At 37.9% G+C, this 22,894-nt stretch overlaps 1 protein-coding gene across 13 annotated transcripts in view; it reads left to right on the top strand.

Annotated features, from left to right (window-relative positions):
* ptprsb (protein tyrosine phosphatase receptor type Sb) overlaps positions 1-22,894 on the top strand; it is a 139,825-nt gene that overhangs the window by 95,098 nt on the left and 21,833 nt on the right. For all 13 annotated transcript variants that reach the window (XM_083525484.1, XM_083525490.1, XM_083525482.1 and 10 more), the window contains 8 exons: positions 12,650-12,744; positions 13,273-13,526; positions 15,088-15,175; positions 17,264-17,479; positions 18,555-18,712; positions 20,172-20,183; positions 20,511-20,623; positions 22,501-22,598. In XM_083525484.1, coding sequence (XP_083381610.1) covers positions 12,650-12,744; positions 13,273-13,526; positions 15,088-15,175; positions 17,264-17,479; positions 18,555-18,712; positions 20,172-20,183; positions 20,511-20,623; positions 22,501-22,598 — 1,034 coding nt within the window. The remainder of the gene's footprint in view (positions 1-12,649; positions 12,745-13,272; positions 13,527-15,087; positions 15,176-17,263; positions 17,480-18,554; positions 18,713-20,171; positions 20,184-20,510; positions 20,624-22,500; positions 22,599-22,894) is intronic.

Raw genomic sequence — 22,894 nt, 5'->3', positions numbered from 1 at the left:
GCGATCCAGTAAAAAAGAAAAGAATCGAAAATGATAATTGAAATGTCTCATCAAGCTTTAAATAAGCACTTAATATGGAGACTCATCCTTTTTTGTTCATACCCTTGAACACCCTGAAGCATAATGAACACATAAAAAAAATAAAAAATAAAACTAGGACGTTAAATTTCTTCATAGACAAACTTTCAAATATATACTTTAATAAAGTATTTAATAAACCACTAAATTCACCAAAGCCAAAAGTTTTAGCTCATAAGAATTTATTTTTGAGGCAGTTATCCTTACATACATCCTTACATACGTTGGTAAAGAAGGGTAAAAAGCTTAGTATATATGTCTTTGGGGTTAATTCGCTTATTCAAAAATATCAACCTAAAAGCAGAAAGCTAACTTTGCCAAAATGTTATGCTAGATTTTAGAGCATAGCTGTGGGGATTTCTACTTATTAAACTACAAGAGCAGTAGTAATTTCAGGCACTGATGCTGGACAAAAATGCCAGGGATGCAGACAGCTTTCTAGTTTATCAAGGTTCAGTGTGGTTTTCACACCAGCCATGTCTCTATAGAGCTTGGGTATTGTCATGCTGGAAAATATTTGGGCATCTTGGTTCCAGTATTGGTTAATTGTAATGCAACAGCATAAAAATCCGTCCTAAATGGACCGTATAATGAAGACCCACTTATGGGTGTGATGGTCAGCTGTCATAAAGATGTCATGTTTTTTTTTTGTAATCTAATGAATCTGGTCAAACATTTAAAATCACAATAAATAAAAATGCATTTCAGGTTGTTTAACAGATTTTTCATTATATTTTATAGTTTATACATATTTAATAATTAATGTACACATCAGGCATAACATTGACATTATAACATTACGATCGGTGTAGTGAAAAACATTGATTATCTTTATTATGGCACCTGTTAGTGGGTGGAATATATTAGGCAGCAAGTGAACATTTTGTCCTCAAAGTTGATGTTTTAGAAGCAGGAAAAATGGGCAAGCGTAAGGATTTGAGTGAGTTTGACAGAGTCAGAGTATCTCCAAAACTGCAGCTCTTGTGGGATGTTCCTGATGTGCAGTGGTCAGTATCTATTAAAAGTGGTCCAAGGAAGGAACAGTGGTGAACCTGCGAAAGGCTGGCACGTGTGGTCCGATCCAACAGATTAGTTCCTGTAGCACAAATGGCTAAAGAAGTTAATGCTGTTAATGCTCAATGGGTCAGGACTGTTTTGGCAGGAAAAGGTGGAACAACACAATATTAGGCACATGGTCATAAAGTTATGCCCTGGGTGGTGCAAAGACAAGAGCACAAGTGTGTACATTTTCTTTATTTTAAATGATGAAAATAAAATGGATTTTTAAAATATTTAAAAAAGGAGAACAACACTAACCATTTTTGGTGTACAATAAAAACAACATGCATAATAGGAGATCCATTGTTAAATATTACTGAGCAAAGAGATTTAAGAGCCCTAAGTGCTTATGATATTGTGCCTGTGGTTGGCATGTATGCAGAGCTCTGCACCCAGTGGAAAGGATCCCATCTCCGGCGGCGTATCATGGGAGCACGAGTGGCAAACTGTTAATTGCTAGGAGACGGAGATGATACAAGCCTGTGTGTCTGCAAGGATACTATGTGTGCATGAGTGTGTAGGTGATGGGGGGAGGTGTGTGTGTTTGTGTGTGTGTGTGTGTGTGTGTGTGTGTGTGTGTGTGTGTGTATGGGGGAGGGCACATTGTAAAAAAGAAGAGTGTGCAAATAGACATGTGAAAGTGACGTAATGCTGTTAGTGCCTTTGACTGCAGGGTTGTTTTGTTTCGTTTTTTCCCTGAAGCAAATGTAGGAGAGACAATATATGACTTCCATTTTATTACACCTAGCTTTAAGGACATTTGTGCATCATTTAATCCAATGCATTAGGATCATTATTTACAACTAAAGAATAATATTTCAGAAAGAAAGACCATATTATAACATTTTTAATGTTTTTTATTAATAGTTTTTTTCTGTTCAACATTGGGTTTTTTCCTCCCAAAAATCTTAAATATAATATTTTTACTACTAACACAGCAAATGTTTACTTCCGTAACATAGTGTCACCTGTTATCATTTAGTAATATGGGTAATATCAGATATAAATATTAATATCCCTGACTTAAGTCCTATATTAATTATTTATGTGCTCTGATTGGTCTAATTATCAGTAAGAACAAACATTATTGACGTTCATTAGTGCGCATTGTAATCTGGTATAGAATTTGTCAGAAATATAAGTTGTGAATAAAAATATTTAAATGATTATTTACACTCTTTAGGAATTTATGTGTAAAAAAAAAATAAAATTGGCAAGCTTGATAACGCTTCAAAACTGTTCAAGATGATTTACTAAAAAGACCTCCAGGGGTTTGCGTGTTTCTAAGTAGCACGTCTTGTCTGTTTTGCATGTTTGCCTTACTAAACATGCCATTCAGTGTGTTTCTTGATTAAAATACAGATTGGTGCCAGTGCGAATAAATTAACTTAACACTTAAAATGTGATCGCATAAACCGGAAAGTCACTTAAGGAATGATTATTGTGAGTTCAAACGAATACAATCGAAAAGCTAGTATTAAATTTGTTAAACGTTTTTTTTTTTTTTTTTTTTTTTTCTAGATCTTGAATGCATCTCTGTCTCTGAACACAAGAATGCTTCACCACATAACCAACTATAAGATTTATCACTTGATCTGTTGCATGACTTCACTCTCACGCTCCAGACATCTAATCACACAAACACACATAGTGCTTCACTCCTGATAGACAATACAGTTCAATGTGAAGTATAATTTTTAGTGATTATTCAAATTTTTGTTTCTGTTTGTTTAATAGTGTAATGACTTTGCATTCTATTGCTTTTGTTGTCTGCCTGAACCTGTTTATCACATTAATTCTGTGCCATTCACATCAATGACTCAGCATAATATCAGCCCAAAGGCAGATCCAATCTAGGGGTCTTTGAGTCGGTGTAATCACCTGACACAACAGCCACTGATCCACTTCTGAGGTGGAAAGAACCCAACCTCAGCTTCATGTCTTTGTTCCATTTTGTGTATCTGCTTACAACCACTAGTGGTGCTGTGGCAGTTTTTCTGAAAACCCCATTGCCCAGACTGTTTTTGTGATCGTCTCGGCAGTCTTCTTGTAGTCGAAGTGATTAAGTGTGTGAGAAAAAAAAAGCCAGATAAAATCACTGCAGCTGGTGTGTGTGTGAAGAGGTGAAAACCCCCGTAATACAAGACTTTAAAGTAGTGCACTTCCTCTTGGGGTTGATTTTCACCACAGTGCTGCTGAGTGTGTCTGTATGGTGTCGAAAATCACTTGCTATTTTGTGACCCCAATGTGACTGAGCTCAGGTAGGTGCATGTGTGTTTTATGTGTGTTTTTGTGTGGCATCGTCCTCACAGGTGGAGGTACAGATTCTTATCTCCACCACCATTAGGGCGGCATGGCGATTTGGCGTTGCCAAGGCAACCGAAAGGGCAGATCTATGGTTACCAGATGTAAGAGAACAGGAAGTCTGACAGGCTGGTGTGCATTAGAGTTGTGATGCTGGAAGATGACCAGGTGAAGTCGTCTCACTATGCTTTTTTTTTTGTTTTGTTTTTAGGCACAGTGGGCCTCGTTTGCCAAGGTAAAAATGTGTGTCCTCATTTATTTTAAAAAGAACCTTATCATTTGTATGGATTGCTGCATTTTTGCATAGAAATATCCTTTATATAGTGCATCTGTATTACATTTACCAGTATTTAAGAGACATAAGTTTATCCTTTGGTGATTTTTATAAGGGCTTTGAAGTATTTCTCAAAAAACGCTTCGTCATGATTGTTTACTTGATCAGGGAAAATTTTGAAAGACAATTTAGAAAAAACAGTAGAATTACCATTTACATTGGCATGTAAATTCAGAAAGCAAGCCAACACCAACCCATACTGTAGATTGAAAGGGTACAGCAAACTGGCAACTCCATTTTCCAGCACTGCGATCATCAAACATGGCTGCCATGGACTGCACTTCCTGGACACTGCAGTGCTCTTATTCACCAAGCTACTGATGATGCAGAGGTGTGCTCAATTACACACAAACAAACATACTCACACACACACACACACACACACACACACACACACACACACACACACACACACACACACACACACACACACACACACACACACACACACATGCTTCAAAAAGAGACTCTGATTCGTTGTCATATTTGGAAGCATTTACTCAGTTCCTGTTTTCACTAATTGGCTTTTTCTCTCTATTGACCCATTTTTTTTTGTTGCCAAGTTACAGATAGTAGTCTACCTCAGTTCTGTTTTGTAGATCTTTTGACCTTGTTCTGCTTTTTGACATACCGAGCCATCAGGGCCAGCAACGCCCCGAATCACTGACTTACATTTTAATATATTTTATTTCATGAATTATTAAATTATTCTCAATAGTCTATTCTTTTCATTTAAATGCATGGAAAACCTAGGGTCATTTTATGAGGTTAATATTGATGCATCTGCTAGAGATGATGTATGCGGGTGACGCAGCTGTGGCTGCTGTGAAAGGAGATTTGTTGCATTGTGTTTATTGGGTTTCTTGCTTTAGCAATGACATTCATTCTCACTGTGTGAGACGCCTGTCTGTGATGCAGCGCTCGGGTATACTGCATTTCTGAATAATATTGATGCTTTTTATAGCCCTGGCATCATGATGATGGTATTAAGAGGTGGATCGATTCAGATAGGACACCACTGAAAACTTAGGTGTGACATGCATGGCTCTCCAATTGGTTTTGAACATGGGTTTAATTCCTGTATTGGATTTGTCTGCTTTGGAAATAAACACATCAATAAATTCATTAAATAATTAAATAGCTGATAGAATTTGCTCCCATTTTATTATCAATATTACATATTAACTATTATGTTTTAAAACATTGTTATTTTAGTCCCACCTTTCAGCCTTTCATGGTCAAAACCTGAACACAGTGTCCATTTCAGCAGATTGTAAAGACTAAACTAATTGAACATTGTAAGGACTTTGAATGTAATGATGGTTTTTGTTCTTTGCTTGCTCAGCTTTAGATATAAAATAGTCCAAATGGTTCTCTTCACAGCTTTGACTGTTTTGTTAGTGAGTTAGACTTTGATGCAGAGTTCAGTTGCACCACAGGTCATTAAATGCAACTTTTTTTCAACTGCAACTGTTCTCTTGGCTTTAATGAAAACATAATATTTTCTTTCTGGTCATATGAGGTAAACTGATAGTTTGTGAATGCTGTAAAAACCACCTAAACACAGAAATAGCACTTATTTTTCAGTGTGTTAGTAATGTGTTTAGTCATTTTGTTTGGACTAAACCTGCATGTTAGGCAAATGTTTGAAAGATTAAGTACTATATTTTAACCAAAATCCTTTAGTATCAGACCACATAAAAAAAAAAAAAAATGTATGTGTGAGTATGAGTCAAATCTGAGAGCAGATTTTACATGAGCAGTGAAGAATGGTGTTTTATAGATTTATCCTTTGACATGGCTAAATATTAAACAAAACAAGATTTTAACATTTTCATTCAATAGGTCCCATTTATCAAGCTTTGTGTTATGTCTAATAGACAAAATATTACAGGAAATTCCAGTCAGTTTTCTAATATTCTGTAATGCTTATTTCCTTTTCCATACTTTTCATACATGACTTACTAGTCATCAATCAGCAGCACAATGCAAAAACTCATGCACATACAGCTCAAGAGCTTCAGTTAACATTCATGTCAAACATCAATATAGTTGGGTCCTGTAGCCAAACTCTTGACCATAAACCGGTCAGTTGTATTCACTCTGAGTCATTTTGGATAAAAGCATGTCTATAAGTTGAATTTATAGAAAACATTTGCGTCATATTTTTTGCCTAATGTGCCGATGCTTTGTTCATTAAGGCTTTAGATGCTCACAATTGAATGCACTAAAGCCAGAGATGCTCTCAAAGCCCAAATCCACTCTTACATAAATTGAGATTCAAGTGAAATACACGTTTAGGTAAAAGTACGAATTAATCGCTCTTTCTTTCTGTCACTTTCTCTCCCTTCTTGTTAGCCCTCAACTGTTCTTGCTCTTCCAGCAGGCTGTTCATTCTTCCTTTTCACAAAATCGCTTGCTCGTTCACTAACTCCCTTCCTGCACTCGATTTTCCCTTCACTCCTACGCTCCCCCTGTTCCTGACTCATAATTTTCACATTCTCTCTCTCTCTCTCTCTCTCTCTCTCTCTCTCTCTCTCTCTCTCTCTCTCTCTCTCTCTCTCTCTCTCTCTCTCTCTCTCTATCACATGCTCTCTGTTTTTTTCTTTCTCCTTCACCCTGTGTATTTTTTTCTTCTCTTCCTGTCGGCACTGTTTTAGTGAAAAACGGATGATGCAGCAGAATATGTGGTTGTGGCAGGCACATAAGGGGAGGCGGAACTGCAATTCAGGACTCTGCTCCAGAATTATTGGTGCCCTTGGTAAAGATGGGTGAAAGAAGGTTTGGAAACAAAATATCTACTGTTAATTAGCTGAAGCTCTTACTGAAGTGTGAAATTTAACATTTTATTTAGGTGCATTTGTTGTAAGAAAATAAACAAAAATATAATCAACCTTCTATGCAAGGTTCATATAATGCTTAATAAGGGCGAACATACCTCTGAACATTTCTTCACATGCTCTAAGATATTAAGAGGTCCAAGGCACCACACATAATTGTTTAATATTAATATTTAATATTATATTAATCCCAACTGACCAAAGAACACAAATTCAATAAAGAGTTCAGAAGTGTGTTGCAAACTCAAGGTTTGATACTTGTGGTGAGGTGAAAGAAAAGGCTTTCTTGTTCCATTAGTTCACATGAAAGTGTTCTGTAATTATAGATTTGAAAATGTGGTGACTAAAATCTCCACCGTCTTCTGCCAATATTGATGATTTTTTGCTTTTTTGAACATCCTACTTTTCTGTGCGTCAGGGTAAAATACTGTTCACTTGCATCCTCTTTGAGGCAGATTCGTTACAGCTCTGGTTTCAAGCTTCTTAATTACTGCAGTAATAGTAGATATCTGCATTTGCTGGAGTTTTTGGATTTTTGCAGTACACTTTGGTCTCTTTTCACTAGAGTATTTCTTTCATCTTATTTGTGTATATGTATAAAACAGGGGAGTTGGCAACATCATATTTTTAACCAAGTGAAGTCATGGGTCACTGCTTAACACTGAGGTGAACTTAGAAAAAGTGAAAATGTAAATGGGACATGCTTCATCCATTTATTCATTAGTAGACAAACAACCTGGTCTTATCCAAGTAATGCTCAGATGAGCTTTGGCAAAACAAAATGTTTAGAATAAATGTACTTTAATTAAACTTTAGTTTTGTGTCATATTTCCAGTGTGAGATAAGCACACTCCAAAATCTAGTGGAACAAGAAGAATGGAGGGAATTACAAGAGCAAACTCCCATCTCAGGGAGACCAGAGACGCATCAACACACTTTGTGAAGGTGTGGGGTGAGAGGGCAAGGTCAAATAGAATCACACGAAACTGGTAAGCTTTGGCCCCAAAAGCGAACTTCAGGAACTTCCTGTGAGAAGGAAGGATGGATACATGGGAGTATGCATCCTTTAGATCTACCGTGACAAACCAGCCCTCAGATCTGACCTGATCTGGGACGCGACCTGCTTGAGGGTCAACATCCTGAACCTGAGTCTCATGAGTGAGTGGTTCAGCTGACGCAATAAGACGCAACCCACCGTCATTTTTGGGAACTATGAAGTACCGGCTGTAGAACCTGGACTCTCGTTCTGATAGAGGGACCACCTCGGTGGCCTCCTTCCTCATTTGCGGCATCCTCAGGAGAGTGCTTACTTCCTGTTCTATTAACAGAGGCTGCTTGGTTCCCACAAGAGTGGGAAGGACCCCATCGAAGCGGGGCAGACGAGACCCGAATTTAATCAAATAGGCTCACTCCCATTGAGACTGGTCTGGCAAAGGTTTCCAGGCTGACAGGTAGTCTCTTAAGGGTATCAGTCTCTCGAGACTGACCTCTAGTGTGCCTTGAGCTGGAGTAGCGCCCTGATGCGGCCCTAGGAGCCTCCAAATAGGCGGCGAGTTCTCCTGGACCACTAATAGACCGAAACACATTTCGTGGCAGGGTTCATGTACCAGGTCCCTGAGGGAGCCAGGAAAGGACGGCACAGAGTAATGCGGTGTAGTGTGCCCTTTCACAGTCAGATCCCCAGAATGTCCTATCTCAGAAGCCCTCTTATTGAAAATGACAGTCCTCAGGTCTGTCACTTCCCGGGGCTTTGACCCAGAGCGCTACGCAGGATCCCTGACAGGGAGTGTGCGTGACACAATGCTCTGTTTTTGTGCCTTCGATAGAAGGTGCTGGGTTGATCTCAGGGCTGTGAACGAGAGCTAGACCGAGCAGGTGAGGTCGGAGATAGGGACAAGCTTGTCTCGAAACCCTCTGCAAGGTCCATATGCGACCCCCAAGAACTGCCACACCACTCTGCCTCGGCAAGAGTGGGGCCAGAACCACAAGGAGTAAGGGCACCCTCTTTAAAGAGTGCCCAACGCAAGCATAACGAGTCCAGAGACATATGAGCACAGTGGTCGCAGTTGGCTTTCTCAAGGTCTGACTTAGCGTGTTCCTCTCCCAAGCAAGCCACACACAAGCTGTTCTTTATGCTCTGAAGAACTAATAATAAACAAACATTTACATAAAGCACTCATATTTGTACATGACCATGTTGATTAAAGTATTAAAAACTTAATCATGCGATTAATTCTGATAAACTATTTTAATCGATTGACAGCTCTAATATATATATATATATATATATATATATATATATATATATATATATATATATATATATATATATATATATATATATTACATAAACCTGGTTATGAAACCTCCTCACAAAGGCTTCACTGCCCAACACTTGGTTGTGAATATACTGTCTAAATGCTGAGACAGATCAACCTGAGCGGACACTCTTCAGAGCATCGACGTGAAGCTCATTAGAGCAAAGTTCTCCTTCTGCACAAGTGTCTGTATTTTACACTGCACACCATTACTCCAGTCTTTTACTGATTGCCAGCTGACACAAATCTGCACCTCAAGTGAAAGAAGATAAAATAACATCATTAAAAAAAAAACATAAAAAACATTTATATATGTTTTCCACAGTGTTAATGAAATCCTGGTGGATTATCTTAAATGTATGCCTTATAATGACTACGATTTACAGTATTTAATTCAATTATTCAGATAGTTTCTTTGTCAGGCTCTTATTGACAGTTTTCCAGCCTTGAAATCAGAACAGTGCTTCTCAGCTCTGCATTGTTTTTTTCTAAAAGGCAATTTACGAGATTTACAGCAGAGGAGATGGGATCAGCTGTGTATAGGGGGCAGGGAAACAAAAACTTAACTGTTTTTTTATTAAAATTGCCCTTTAAAATAAAAGTCACATAAAATTTGTACATGACATACATACGAAGGCAAATTGCTGTAGATTAGAGGAGACAAACTCAAAATGTAGTACTTGAAAACATGGCAATGAACCAAAAATCGAGATCTGAATACACATACTTTATTCCTAAAGAATGGACACGTTTAGACCAGATGGCTTTGTAATTGGATATAAAGTACAAATTTGAATAGGAGGCAAATTAATATTTTTCTGGTTTAGCTTGGTTCATTTTTTAGTTATTTTTTGGGGGGAGTTTTGTCGGATGCAACAAAATGCTGCGTGAGCTGGAGCGTTTTACTTTCATGCTTATGAAATATAGTGCTTATGCATGAAGCAGTTAGGACATCCTTCGTAACTGTCTGTTCGGAGTCATAGTGGATTAATAAGACTACTAGTTTGTTTTGGGCAAATGGAATCAGAGCAGGTACAAAAAAACTCATAAAAAATAACAATGGAAATGGAACATTGAAGAAATGTCCTCCATACATGTCTTGGGAGACTGCTATACTAAACTTTCAAAGCTAGAATTTACATACCATGTGACAGTGATAACATTTCTACCTCAGTTTTTTTTCTAGATTGTCCCAGCATTTCTTAGGTTATACTGGCATATATAAAAATATGGATACAGAATCAGGTAGTTTCAATGTATTACATCTGTATGACGAAAAAACAATAAATCAGACATATATCTGTCAAACCAAACATTTGGTAAACTAAGATTTAGGACAATATTGATTTCACTAAAGTAGTGCTGTGTTCGGTGAGCTGAAGCACAGACACCAGGCATGTAGATACATGTTATTTGTTTGTTATCAGAAATATTTTTAGGAAGCCTGGAGCATCCCACCACCTATGTAGTAATATAGCACGTATAGACTCTCCAGCCTGCAGGAACATATAAGTATCACCCACAGTCCTATACATCTCGATGTGTGAGAGTGAGAGAATTACTGTCACTGAGAATGTGCAAGATTCACATGGTGTATACGTGTCACACATTTTGTATGCATGGCAAGCAACAGGAATGCAACCCTTGTAAAAGGTACTCAGAGTTTCTCCAGCTCAGAAAGCAGCAGAACCAAATATGAAATAGAGTACACAACCTGAACAGCTGCTGAAATCTCATCCAGAGGCACTAAAGCAAGCACACACAAGAAAATTGGCTTTTGATTATTTTGGAAGGACTCCTAGACTGTCAGTATTACTTCCTCTGTTGCACACGTCTATAATCCTCTTCAGGGTTTGTGCAGATGGAGGTTCCGTTACTCCTTTTTTTTGTTTATACTTGGATTGTAAGAGCCACAGGTTAATTGGGGTTATTTCTAGACATATATATATATATATATATATATATATATATATATATATATATATATATATATATATATATATATATATATATATATATATATATATATATTTTATATTGCTATACAGTGTCTCTTAATATTTCGTTTATTTGTATTTAATAATAGCTCTACCAATTTTCCTTACGGCTATAGTATGTAAAATCTCTGTTTCTATTACTGAAGAAAAGGACAAATGTGTGAATAATGTGTGATGTGCATGGTACCCTGTGGTAGATTTGCGTCCGGAGTGTATTTACGCCTCATGCCCAGGTTTGGATCCACTGCAATCTTGAGAAACTAATGCTTTTTGTGTATTGCTTTCCTCATTTTTTTTTTTTTTCAAATTTTTTTCAATTTTTTCTTTGTTTTATCGCTGTTTGCTCGTCAGTCGTTAAACCACACAGTGAAATGCAAGGCAGATGGTGTGGATTGCTTTTAAACTTCGATCACGTTCACCTTACATTTGCATCGTTACGCTTAAAAAGCAATCCCCTGCTGAATGTTTTTCACTGAAGAGATCATGCAACACAAGAGCAATGCACTGAAGGTTATGCTTTTCAGTGTTGCACGTTTGCGTTGCAGTGCGGCCGCAAGTCTCGAATGAAAAGCAATTGTGTGTGCGAATTGCATTTTTTTTCCCACTGATTGCTTTTCATGTAATGTTCTTCACACTCTTCTCACTGGTTGATCTGCACACTGGAGGACCTAGCACAACTCACATCACGAAATGTAGCATTTGCAATATCATTTTTCCACCAGTGAGGGCGAAATTCCAAATGTAACTACATGCAACTACTGGTATGGCCTGTAACTTTTCTAAGGGAACAGAGAAAGTAGGGTTGTATGGAGGGAATGGGGTGAGCTTGTTTTCATTGCATATGCGATTCTTTGTTTTCTTTGATCCCATCCATCAGGAGGCACTCTTGATACATGGCCATGGGAACCTTCTGACCCAAAGTTTACTGCACTTCTATTGAATGCCTCTGGATTATGGAAAAGCAAGAACTATCCAGGAACCAATGCAGTAGGGATCCCGGAACGCAGGGATGCCATCCACAAGCGGATTGGTGGACGATGTAAGGATTCAAGTTTGCAGAAGCAAATGGAATACTCCAGCACCTTCGCTGGCTTGCTCCACCTTCAACCTTTATCCAGCAACACAATAAGAGTTGCCCTCACTTGAATGGAGCAGTAATCGTGAGAATGATATGCTTACAAGCATTAAGGTAAAAGTCAGCAAGTCGTGTGGGTGTTGATTGCAGAGGTAAGTGGATGTAACAGCCCTATATTTAATGGAGAATCTCATGGTAAGTGATGGGAAGCTTTTGCACTCATTCATCTTTTCTAATTCGTTTGCGTTCTGATTTCACTAACTTCCACTCCAGTTTGTTATGTGGCACAAAACTTGGTTGCACTCATTCCATTTGCATATAGGTTCTCACTCTATGAATGTCCATGTCCATCTCTCTGCTCTTCATGAGGAACACAGGAATCTAGGCCAGCTTTCTCTGGAGCAATGCCATGGTGACATATGTGGCCCTTCATAACCGTCCAACTGTTATCGTCACGCTCACACCTTCTCTATTTCCCAGAATTCCCTACCCAGCCTTTCGCTGATTAAAGGAACAGCGGGAAGGAGCCTGCACACCACCTTGATCTCTGTGTTTCAATATTGCCTCAGTCTTTATAACAAATGTGTCACCTTTGGATTATTAATTGGAAGTTTAGTAATGCTTGTTTTTGTGTGCTTTGACAGATGTACCCAGGAACTTCTCTGTGAATCTGGCGACCAAGACGAGTGTGTTGTTGACGTGGGAGTTTCCGGAGAGCAGCTCCCCCTACCGCTTTACTGTGAGTGTCGGCCAACATGTCAAACACACAGCATGGTGTGGAACCAAAGGCATTCACAGTGGATGATTAACAGTTTAACAGCTACTAGTATGTGTATACTGTACATACGACAGACCAGAAATTTCTTTTTTCCTTGATACAGGCTCTGATTTGTAGCTCAGTATGAGCAATGTGATTGGAAAACACACAGTCTAGAGTCTGGAACCTGTCTGATTTTTAGAACACTTGCAAACCCAATCTAAAAATTAGCCCCTGTTTTAAGGGTCATTAGATACTGTATTATTAGCTCCTTGTGTATCCCCAATATATTATACAGCTTCAGTCTATTTATTGCCTTAGTTTCTGGCCACTTCAAGCCGATTCACACATACTGTAGAGCATGTTCAGCCATGCATGGCAAAGTGTGGGATTAATTTTATTATCACTGCTTTATTTGTGGTTATAGAAATGTAGATACAGCCTTTTGGGGCATTAATACTGTTACAACATCTCTATAATTGAATGAAGATAATTGTAATGGCTCCTCAGGTGGAGTACAACCGTCAGAAGATGGAGGTCGACGCTCACTTGAGGAAAGCCGTAATCCCCAACCTGATGCCTGACACCAGCTACGATTTTAAAATCACAAGTCCTGAAGGTAACCTGGGTGGCCTGAGACACCGCATTCATGCCAAAACCTCACCACCTATGGTCATCAATCGGCCTGAGATCGACCACAGCCGTGATACAGAGACTACCATCACCATCATACTGCCCTCGCTGGACAACAGGAACAATGTTAGGTGAGTGAAGAGTATACACACACACACACACACACACACACACACACACACACACACACACACACACACACAGTCTACACACATGCATTTCAAAACATATGTAAATACACAATAATAACGATACACGATAAAATGAAAGCAATTTTTACATATAATTTGCTACTGTTACTCAAATGTACCTATCTCTTGGTTTCCAGTCTTTTGTTAATCACATATATTTTGATGACCACCCTATTTCCACCACTAGGTACTTCAGCATGCAGGGATTCTTTTTTTTATAAAAAATCTGCAATTTTGTTTAAAAAAAAAAAACGTAGACTGATGGATTAAATAATAGAAGAAACAAAAGACCTGGTTTGCCTTTTAATCAGAGTGAAAATAAAAAGGCACCCATAGCATTAACTGCCTTGATGACAGAGCTAATATTAATATTAAAGCAGATCCTTCTAATCACTTCATCATCACCCATTAGGCAGAATTTCATTTTAACATGCAGTATATAGCGCTTCTCTTACACTCAAGGTCACTGACTGCTAAGATACATACTATCGTTCTATACGGAAATTATACCCATAATTATACAGCTCAGACCATATTCTACAACCTGTCAAGATAAAAAAAAAATTGAATTAGACTGTTTCATAATTTTCTAGATATTGTCCCACAAATATCTTCTTATGCTTAAAATGTTACTGTCAAATGTTTTTATATTACATAAACTCTGCATAAACTCTATATATTTCATTAAAGTGGATCAAAGAATCAAATTCCAAATTAAGTAAGTAATAAAAGATTTGGAAAATAGTAATTTACACTTTATTGACCCACAAATCAAATGACTGCAGCCTGGTTTCCCGTAATTTGCATGATAAATCATGCATAACCGCACGTGTACAAACACATCTCCATTACACAAAGACGAACACACACACAGTGATATTAAATCACACATCCACTTACATATATCAACCACATGCTTCCATTCTAGCCCCCCCACCTCTCCACACACACCCTAGCTCACATTTACAGAATGATTTCTTCCAATTTCTCAGTATGTTAATAATTTTGGTTCACAGTCAGTTGTCAATGCTCAGTTGCTCGTCATGTGAAGCTCCTAGTCACACTGCAGGTAAAAGAAAAAAAAAATGATGCACCAGCATTTCTATGTGCAACCCAAACCTCACAGAATGGTCATCTCATACAGTGCACGCACACACACACACACACACACACACACACACACACACACACACACACACACACACACACACACACCTTATACTGCTTTTCCGTTTCAACGGCCACAGAATTTCACGGCTTAGTGTTTTCCCCCGCAGGCTTGACCAATGATAAATTGCTGTGTTGAGTGTACTATTAAATTCACCTGTATGCGCCAATGGCTTATGCGTCTGCTGGTATGGACCCTGCCATTACGATCAGCAGCTCCTCAGGGAGTCCAGTGCTGAAAACATTCATTAGCGGACTCCGTTGCTCTGCTGTAAGCCTAGTTAATGAGAAGCTTGACAAACTGGCACACACTGCTGTCTCTCTGTTCTCACAGGAATATCTATGTGGTGGTGGTTCCACTGAAGAGAGGCAGAGGAGGGAACCGGCATCTAAAGAGCCCAGACGAAATGGACTTGGAAGAGGTATACCATAGGACATCTATTGTTCAGTGCAAAAGGTTGCAGATTTTTTTTTTGTCGAAAATCCAAATACTGTTTGCTTCTTGATTATAATTTTTGGTTAAACAGTAAAGCACTTAACTCACAAATACTTTATTACATTTCATTAGCTAGCACATAGTGGGCTAGTTGGTGTCTTTGCAACTAAAACATGTAACTGGGACGCACATTGGAGCTTTTATTTCTGTTTGCTGGGCAAAATAATGGATATATAATTTGCCCAAACCTGACAGAGTACACAGCAACATGAGATCAATCTAATATATTCAATCCAAGGAATACCCAAAGGAAAAATAGTTAGTGAAAAAAGGAAAAAAAAAAAAAGACAGACTTCAGTGTTCAAACTCTTAATCTCTTAATCTCCAGACCTAATTTGCAATAAGAAATGTATGACATCTGGTGTCATAAAGAACTGAAGGCAAATATGTGATATTTTTATTAATGCTTGTCTGTGGATATATTGAAAGAACAACCAGCATTTTTGTGTAAAGAGTTTTCGAGGTTGTACTGAACATGCATTATTATGCAAAGTCTGGATTTCTATAAGAAATGTATTAAGCCAGCACCCTGTAGCTTCAGAGCAAATGTCACTGATCAAATCTGTTAGCTTGCCTGGTGAGTAAACAGAAATCTGCTTTAGAGTACTGTCACTAAAACATAGTTAACATCGTATAGCATTAGAGCACCTGGAATAAAATTGCATTTTGGAAGTCTTGTGGTTCAGAATAGTTTTATAAAAAGTACTAGTTTGTAGTCGTGTTGAAAAAGCATTAGATTGTTGTGTCCTTAACTGTTCTGTCACTGATAGTATGCGTTATTACTGTTACTAGTAGTTATGTTATTGCTAGCTTTACTAAGAATAATCAATCCTTTTTATATGTATGTTCAGGGTGCTTTTTTATAAATATGTTAGTTAAACATTTGCTTATTCAATTTTAAAACTTGAAACATTTATTAAGCCAGCACCCTGTAGCTTCTGAGCAAATGTCAGTGGTGAAGCACGTCAGCTTTCCTGATGGGTAAACACTTCTGACTTTTTGTGAGTCAGAGTCATAGCTTAAAAAATTTGGTCCACTGATGTTTCTCAGAATAGGATTCAAATTGTCATTGTTGGCAAAACAAGTTGACCAAACCACCATGCTGTTGCACCATACTCATTTGAAACACGTAGGTCTTTTATAAACAGTGACTTCAGTGTGAGTAATAATCTTCCATCTGGGCAGCTGTATATTGAGCCTGAATGATGAGGGCACTCAGCAGAGTTAAGTGTAGGGCTTGCGTTAGCTGCTGCTAGGGGACTTTGAGCTGTCGTAATGCAGAGGTGTGCACTTTAGCTTGTATGCACTTCCCAAACATACAGTAGGTGCAATTTAGAGAGACATAGAGAGAAACCGATGTGTGGATGATGACAGAAAGTTTTCTGGATGGTAACATGTGGTTAGTAGCAAGTGGATGTAGTAAGAATTTTCTTGTTTAAGGCAATCCAATAGTCATAATCACCATTTATAGCTTGGGTCAAAGAACAATAATAAACAAGTAATTTCTTTAACCAATGAAGATGACAGGCAGTAGTCAGTAAGTAATGTACAAGAACAATTAATAAGAATAGGTGAAGAGCACTGGAGACAACAGGGCATAATTAACTACAAGTGCGCAACACAGTACAGGTGCACACATTAGGATAACAAGCCAATTGCTGAGACTGGGGGACAGACAATACTGAAAACAAAACAAATACAAAAATGGCAAAAACAGAAACAAATGCACATGGAGAACTGAAAACTCTCAGCACCACACACATTTAGTTTTTTTTTTTTAATTACTACATCAGTCAGTTTAAATGGACACTAAACACCTGCAGGCCTACAGTATCTGTATGAATAAAATTGACTTTAAATTACAGGCACTTCAGCAACAACAATTCCACTAATGGTTGTGGGAAAAAAAAAGCCTTTCAGCAGCATTTGCATAATATTCAACTAAAAATCTATTGCTTGTTTGTTTTGTTTCTTCGTAGTTATAAACTGTTTTTAATTGAGTGTCCTCTTATAGCTGTTGAAGGACATTAGCCAGAAGCAGCACGACCCACGGCAGAGGCAAGTGGACCTACGTCGTGCCTACATTACCGCTCGCTTCACTCCCTCCAGCCTGCCTGCGTTCTTCACGCTTGGGGACCAGCTGGACTATGGTGGCTTTGATAACCGCGCTCTGGAATCTGGCCAGGAGTACGTCTTCTTTATCCTTGCTGAACTCAACTCCACCACTGGGGTAAGAGGCTGCAGCTGAGCAAGCAAGTTGTTTTAGATGATAATGTGTCCTCTACATATCTCCATGAAATCCACCATCAATCTTTCTTTGCCTCCAACACTTCATTATTTGTTGTTTATAACATACAATAATCCGTACAGTGCTCCAGCAGCAGGACACACATAAAGTAATTTTTTGATAGAAAGAAATGATCCCAATTCACCTAAATTGCATAGGAATAAGCATTAAAGTATGTATTATTAAGTCAAATTCATGAAATTGCTGTATGCCTTTGATCAACTGCATGGACTCCACCCACTTGTGTCTAATTTGCATGTTTAAATGCATAATTCATGCAGGTGTCATGTCTACGGGTTTATAAAAAAAAAAAAAAAAACTTCAAGTTTTTCTTAGAAAGAGACAGTCAAGCAAAATGGTTTGAGGTAAAGCTAAGCTTGACGTTTGTTTGTCCAAGGTTACTGCAAAAAAAAAAAAAAAAAAAGATGCTTATTAACGCAGGCTGTATTTATTTTAAAGATAACGGTCTAAGAAATTGCTTTCCAACCATGCCTGCAAAGTTTATGGCCAGGTTTTCCTGAATTTTAGCACAAGAATAAAATTAATTTTGCATTTATAAATATGGACAAGCCAATAAAGAAATTAATCTTAAAAACCTGAAAGATATTCACCTTTGCACCATCTTTTTCTCTGATTCATGTTTATAAATGAGATCACACTTGCTAGGTTTGTGTGTAGTTGTGATGATTAACATTATGATACTCAACTCGCTGTAAATATTGATGACATTGGTTTTGATTTTTTTATACTACAAAAACAAGCTTTTTTTTTTCCAGGTTGTTAAAATGTTCCACTCAAATTAACACACAATTGTGACCAGACATCATTTTTTCAAACAGAAAACAATGACTAAAGTAACTGTCGTTATTCCCGTCGACTTTGACAATACGCAACTATCATTCATAAAGCCCAGTTTCTCGACTTTCAAGGGAAAAACTCTGAACTGCAAAGCAGCAATGCTCCAGATACAGCAGTGATCTCATTCTGCCATGTAAAACTGCTGTATTTGTGTGTTCAGAAGATGTTCGTTGCCAGCCCCTACACGGACCCGGTCATTGCACCTGATTCAGACCCCCAACCTCTGGATGCTGGAGATGGACTCATTTGGGTGGTGGGACCAGTCCTGGCAGTGGTCTTTATCATCTGCATTGTCATCGCTATCCTGCTATACAAGAAGTGAGTGATGATCATTTGTACAATTTTAGACACGCACTATTCACTGCAATACTGTGAAATAGATTAGACCTTTTTTTGCATATTAAATGCAAAAACAACAAAGTAAACACAAATCCCACCATTTTATCTCCAGAGAAACTAGAAAACACTTGGAAAAACTCAGGGGTAAAATTATGTGTAAATTCTGACTGATTCTTAACCGCAGCTACATTACTCAATTATACAGGAGTGTGTTTATTATTATTCGTGCTTGCACAGTTATTATTATTGTTTGTACCTGCCTACAATATAAAATTTTTTATTTCCAAAAATATATTCAAAAATAGTTATATATTCATCACTGTGACCCTGACCAGGCAGCTACTAAGGATGAATGCATGCGGTAATTTGATGTTAATAAACAGTGGGTGTTTTAACCTTATAAGTTACATATTTTAGATACATTTTCATACTATTTATTGTGTCCCTATGAACAGTTCTGGAACCTTTCTCTATTTCTATCTTATTAGGACACATTATCTGTTCATTCCAGGTAATACATTTGTATTTGGTCAAAACCTAAGCAGTTACTTTTTGATGCAGACATCTAAAGATATTAGTAGATGTATAAATAAATATAAAAAATATATACAAATGGTGTACAAAATTTCGATGTATATAAGGTTAAGTGACTAAACAAAAAAAAGGGGAAATAGGGAAAGGATTGCTGGTAATACGGCTAATATTACACTCTGCTAGTGTAATGGGGAGGATGTTAATGCTGCGATTAAATATGTAACAGGGTGGTATTTTGGGTGTGGAGAGAATAGTGTCAGAGCAAAAAAAAAAGAGATTAAATGATAAAAGGAGATAATAGGATAGCTGCCAACCGCTTTTTCTTTTTAGAGTGCCAAAATCCTCAATGCAGAGTGAGAGACCAGCTTCTTAAAAAGTAAACCAAAAAAAATTAAAGCTAGATGGAATTTTAAGTCATTCTTACTACGGATACCAGCAGTCATGTGCACTTAGGTTGGAGAATCAGCTTGTGTTTGCTTAGTTGGAGAACATTCGAACAGTGGGGAACACCGAGTCAGCCAAACTGCAGACACACCCTGAACTTGGCTTATTAGATCTCATTTTTGGCAAGTAAATCCTTTGCTGAGCTGTACCACCCTCACAGCCCTTTCATTTAGTCCGGAAACATTCTCATTCCTCAGGGGAAAGGAGTTAAACACTCCCCGATGGAACACAGTGCTATCTAGAAGAGGTGTCATGTAGCCTGTGCATATGAATTGAAAATATTGATTACTTTTTTATCTCATTTTCTTTTTTTGTTATTTTTCTTCTCATCTCACCCTTTGGCCCTTTTGAATTGTATGCCTCTGTCTTTGTCCTTATCTCATCCTCATCTTCCTCTTCCTGTTTTTCCCTCATTCTGTCTTCCTCTCATATTTCACATGGCAATCTCTGGGGACATCAGCAAACCAGACAGGTAAGCCAGTGCTAACCTCTAATTCCCAGTGGAACATTGCAGCATGTATTTTAAAGGGGAAGGGGATAGGTGGTGTAATCTCGAATAAAAAATACTGGAACCTGCTAATGAGGGAACTTTATGGCTAATAATAGTCAAATCGGCTTTCTGTTATATTACGTTTCGCAGTTGGCTGCTAGAACCCCTATTAAGTGTTAGTTTAGACTTGTAGATTGGACATATTGATTTATGTGTCCTGAGTCTAGTTAAAATCCTGAATTTGTACACGGCTGTTTTATTTTTGTGTGTGTGTGTGTGTGTGTGGGTGTGTTTGTTTCTGCTAATTAGCAAGCGCAAAGACTCCGAGCCTGGCACCAAGTGTTTACTGAACAACGCTGAAATGATGGCTCATCACCCTACCGACCCTGTCGAGATGAGACGCATCAACTTCCACACACCAGGCTCGTAACACACACGCATTTCATACGCGCAATAAATACATATAAACTTTCTCTCTCTTTCTCTTTCTCTCTATTTCTCTTTCTCTCTCTCTCTCTCTGAGGGCTTTACAGGGTCATTGATAAAATCTGAGAAAAAAGAGCAGAGAATCTGTGACAGATTTCTATTATAAATCGACAGAATGGATTGAAAACAAGCTAAAAGCAGAAATAGAGAAAGGGCTTGATAGGGCAAAAGATGGGCAAAAAAAATGAAGAGCAGGAAAGACGAAGAGCAGAGAACCGCACCATTTTAATTCAGCCTGACCTTTAAAGATGGCACATAAGCATTAATTGATACTAGACATAAATAGATATTTCTGCCATGGTGTAATAAACCCTCTCTTTCACAGGAGATTATATTCCCTGATACATTGAGGACATGACCAACTGCTTCTGCTCATTTTTTCATGTTTTAATCTACATATTTAGATTGCCGATTAATTATTTAAAATTCAAATAATTTTGATGTTCAATATTGCACAAAAAAGTTTTTAATGAATTTTTATCCTCAGTATCACAAGCTTTATACTGATACCTTTTCATTTGTTAAAGACAGGAGAGCTTAGCAATGTTAGAACATTTATGCCTGGTCATTAGTGGGGTTTTTTTGGGGGGTTTTTTGGTGTCTTTTATCTATACATAATCAAAGTAAAATTGAGTTTGTTGATTTGCCTAAGGAGATAACACATAAAAACAGATCCTTCCATCTGAAATAGTAGCTTTATATCTAATGTGAAAAATAATGCAAATGAATATCTAAGATAAAACTAAAATTAAGTCAAGTAAGTAAAGGTGTGCATATTTTTCGGATGTCGGAAATAACTTTTGGACAGCTTACAATTAGATTGTATGTACTCTAGTTTATTCACAGTTTATTTTCTGACTACACTTTCTGACTGTGTGTGCACTTTAGCTTGTATGCACTTCCCAAACATACAGTAGGTGCAATTTAGAGAGAAATGGAGAGAAACCGATGTGTGGATGATGACAGAAAGTTTTCCGGATGGTAACATGTGTTTAGAGCAAGTGCATGTAGTAAGAATTTGTCCTGTTAAAGGAAATCCAATAGTCATAATCACCATTTATAGCTTGGGTCAAAGAACAATATTGAACAAGAAATTTCTTTAACCAATAAAGATGACAGGCAGTAGTCAATAACTAATGTACAAGAACAATTACCAAGACTAGGCGAAGAGCACTGGAGACAACAGGGCATAATTAACTACAAGTGCGCAACACAGTACAGGTGCACACATTAGGATAACAAGCCAATTGCTTAGACTGGGGGGCAGACAATACTGATAACAAAAAACATTTTTCTTGTTCTGTTTTGGAAAGATAAAACAATGTGGTTGTATGTACTCCTTTTAAATCTAGTTTATTCACAGTTTATTTTCTGACTACAATTTCTGTGAAAGAGTGAATCACTTCAGTCACACCAAAATCAGAATAGTGTCAAATCTGCTGCAGTTGGCAAAAAGCTTTTTACTAAAAAAGATGGCTTAAAAATTGCTTCATTGATCACAAACAGGATTTTTCCCTCTCTTCTGTCCCTAAAACTAAATTTCCGCTGTCTCTGGAGATGCAGACGTTTGTGATTCATAACTGTGAAATCACACCTAGGTGAAAGTCTAGATTTTTCCACCGTTACCCACCCAGCACCTTGTAACCACCTACACCTGAATTGTTGCCTACGCACAGCACAGCACAGCACAGCACACACTAATGCGTTCACTCACACAGACACATTTACACGGCTCATTAGCACAGGTGTTCTTGTGACTAATGGTCATTTTATTCTGTTCTGATCTTCCGTTTTGACCTTTGACCCCCTACAGCTATGATGAGTCACCCTCCAGTCCCGATCTCCGAACTGGCAGAACACACAGAGCTTTTGAAGGCCAACGACAACCTCCGGCTCTCCCAGGAGTACGAGGTGACTGATGAGAGGGGGTGGGGGGGGGTGGCTGTGATTGAAAATAAAGAGAGAGTGAGTATGTGTGAAAGTAAAAGAACTGGGAAAACAGCTAGGAATAACTATTTGACATAAAAATGAAAGACAGAAGAATTATCAAGGATGTGAGTATTCAGCAAGAAAAGGAAGAGAGCAAGTACAAAAAGAGAGGTGGTCATATAAATCCAAGGTGACCCTGGGAAAGCTCATCAGCCATACAGACCTGCTGCTACTCAGTAAGAAACTCTGGAAACAGCACAGGTTATTCAGATGATGTT

The sequence above is a fragment of the Silurus aristotelis genome (assembly GCF_946808225.1).
Source record: "Silurus aristotelis genome assembly, chromosome: 22".
NCBI classification, from domain to species: Eukaryota; Metazoa; Chordata; class Actinopteri; order Siluriformes; family Siluridae; genus Silurus; species Silurus aristotelis.
The sequence above is the reverse complement of the archived record's forward strand: the minus strand, read 5'-3'. Positions and strand labels throughout refer to the sequence as shown.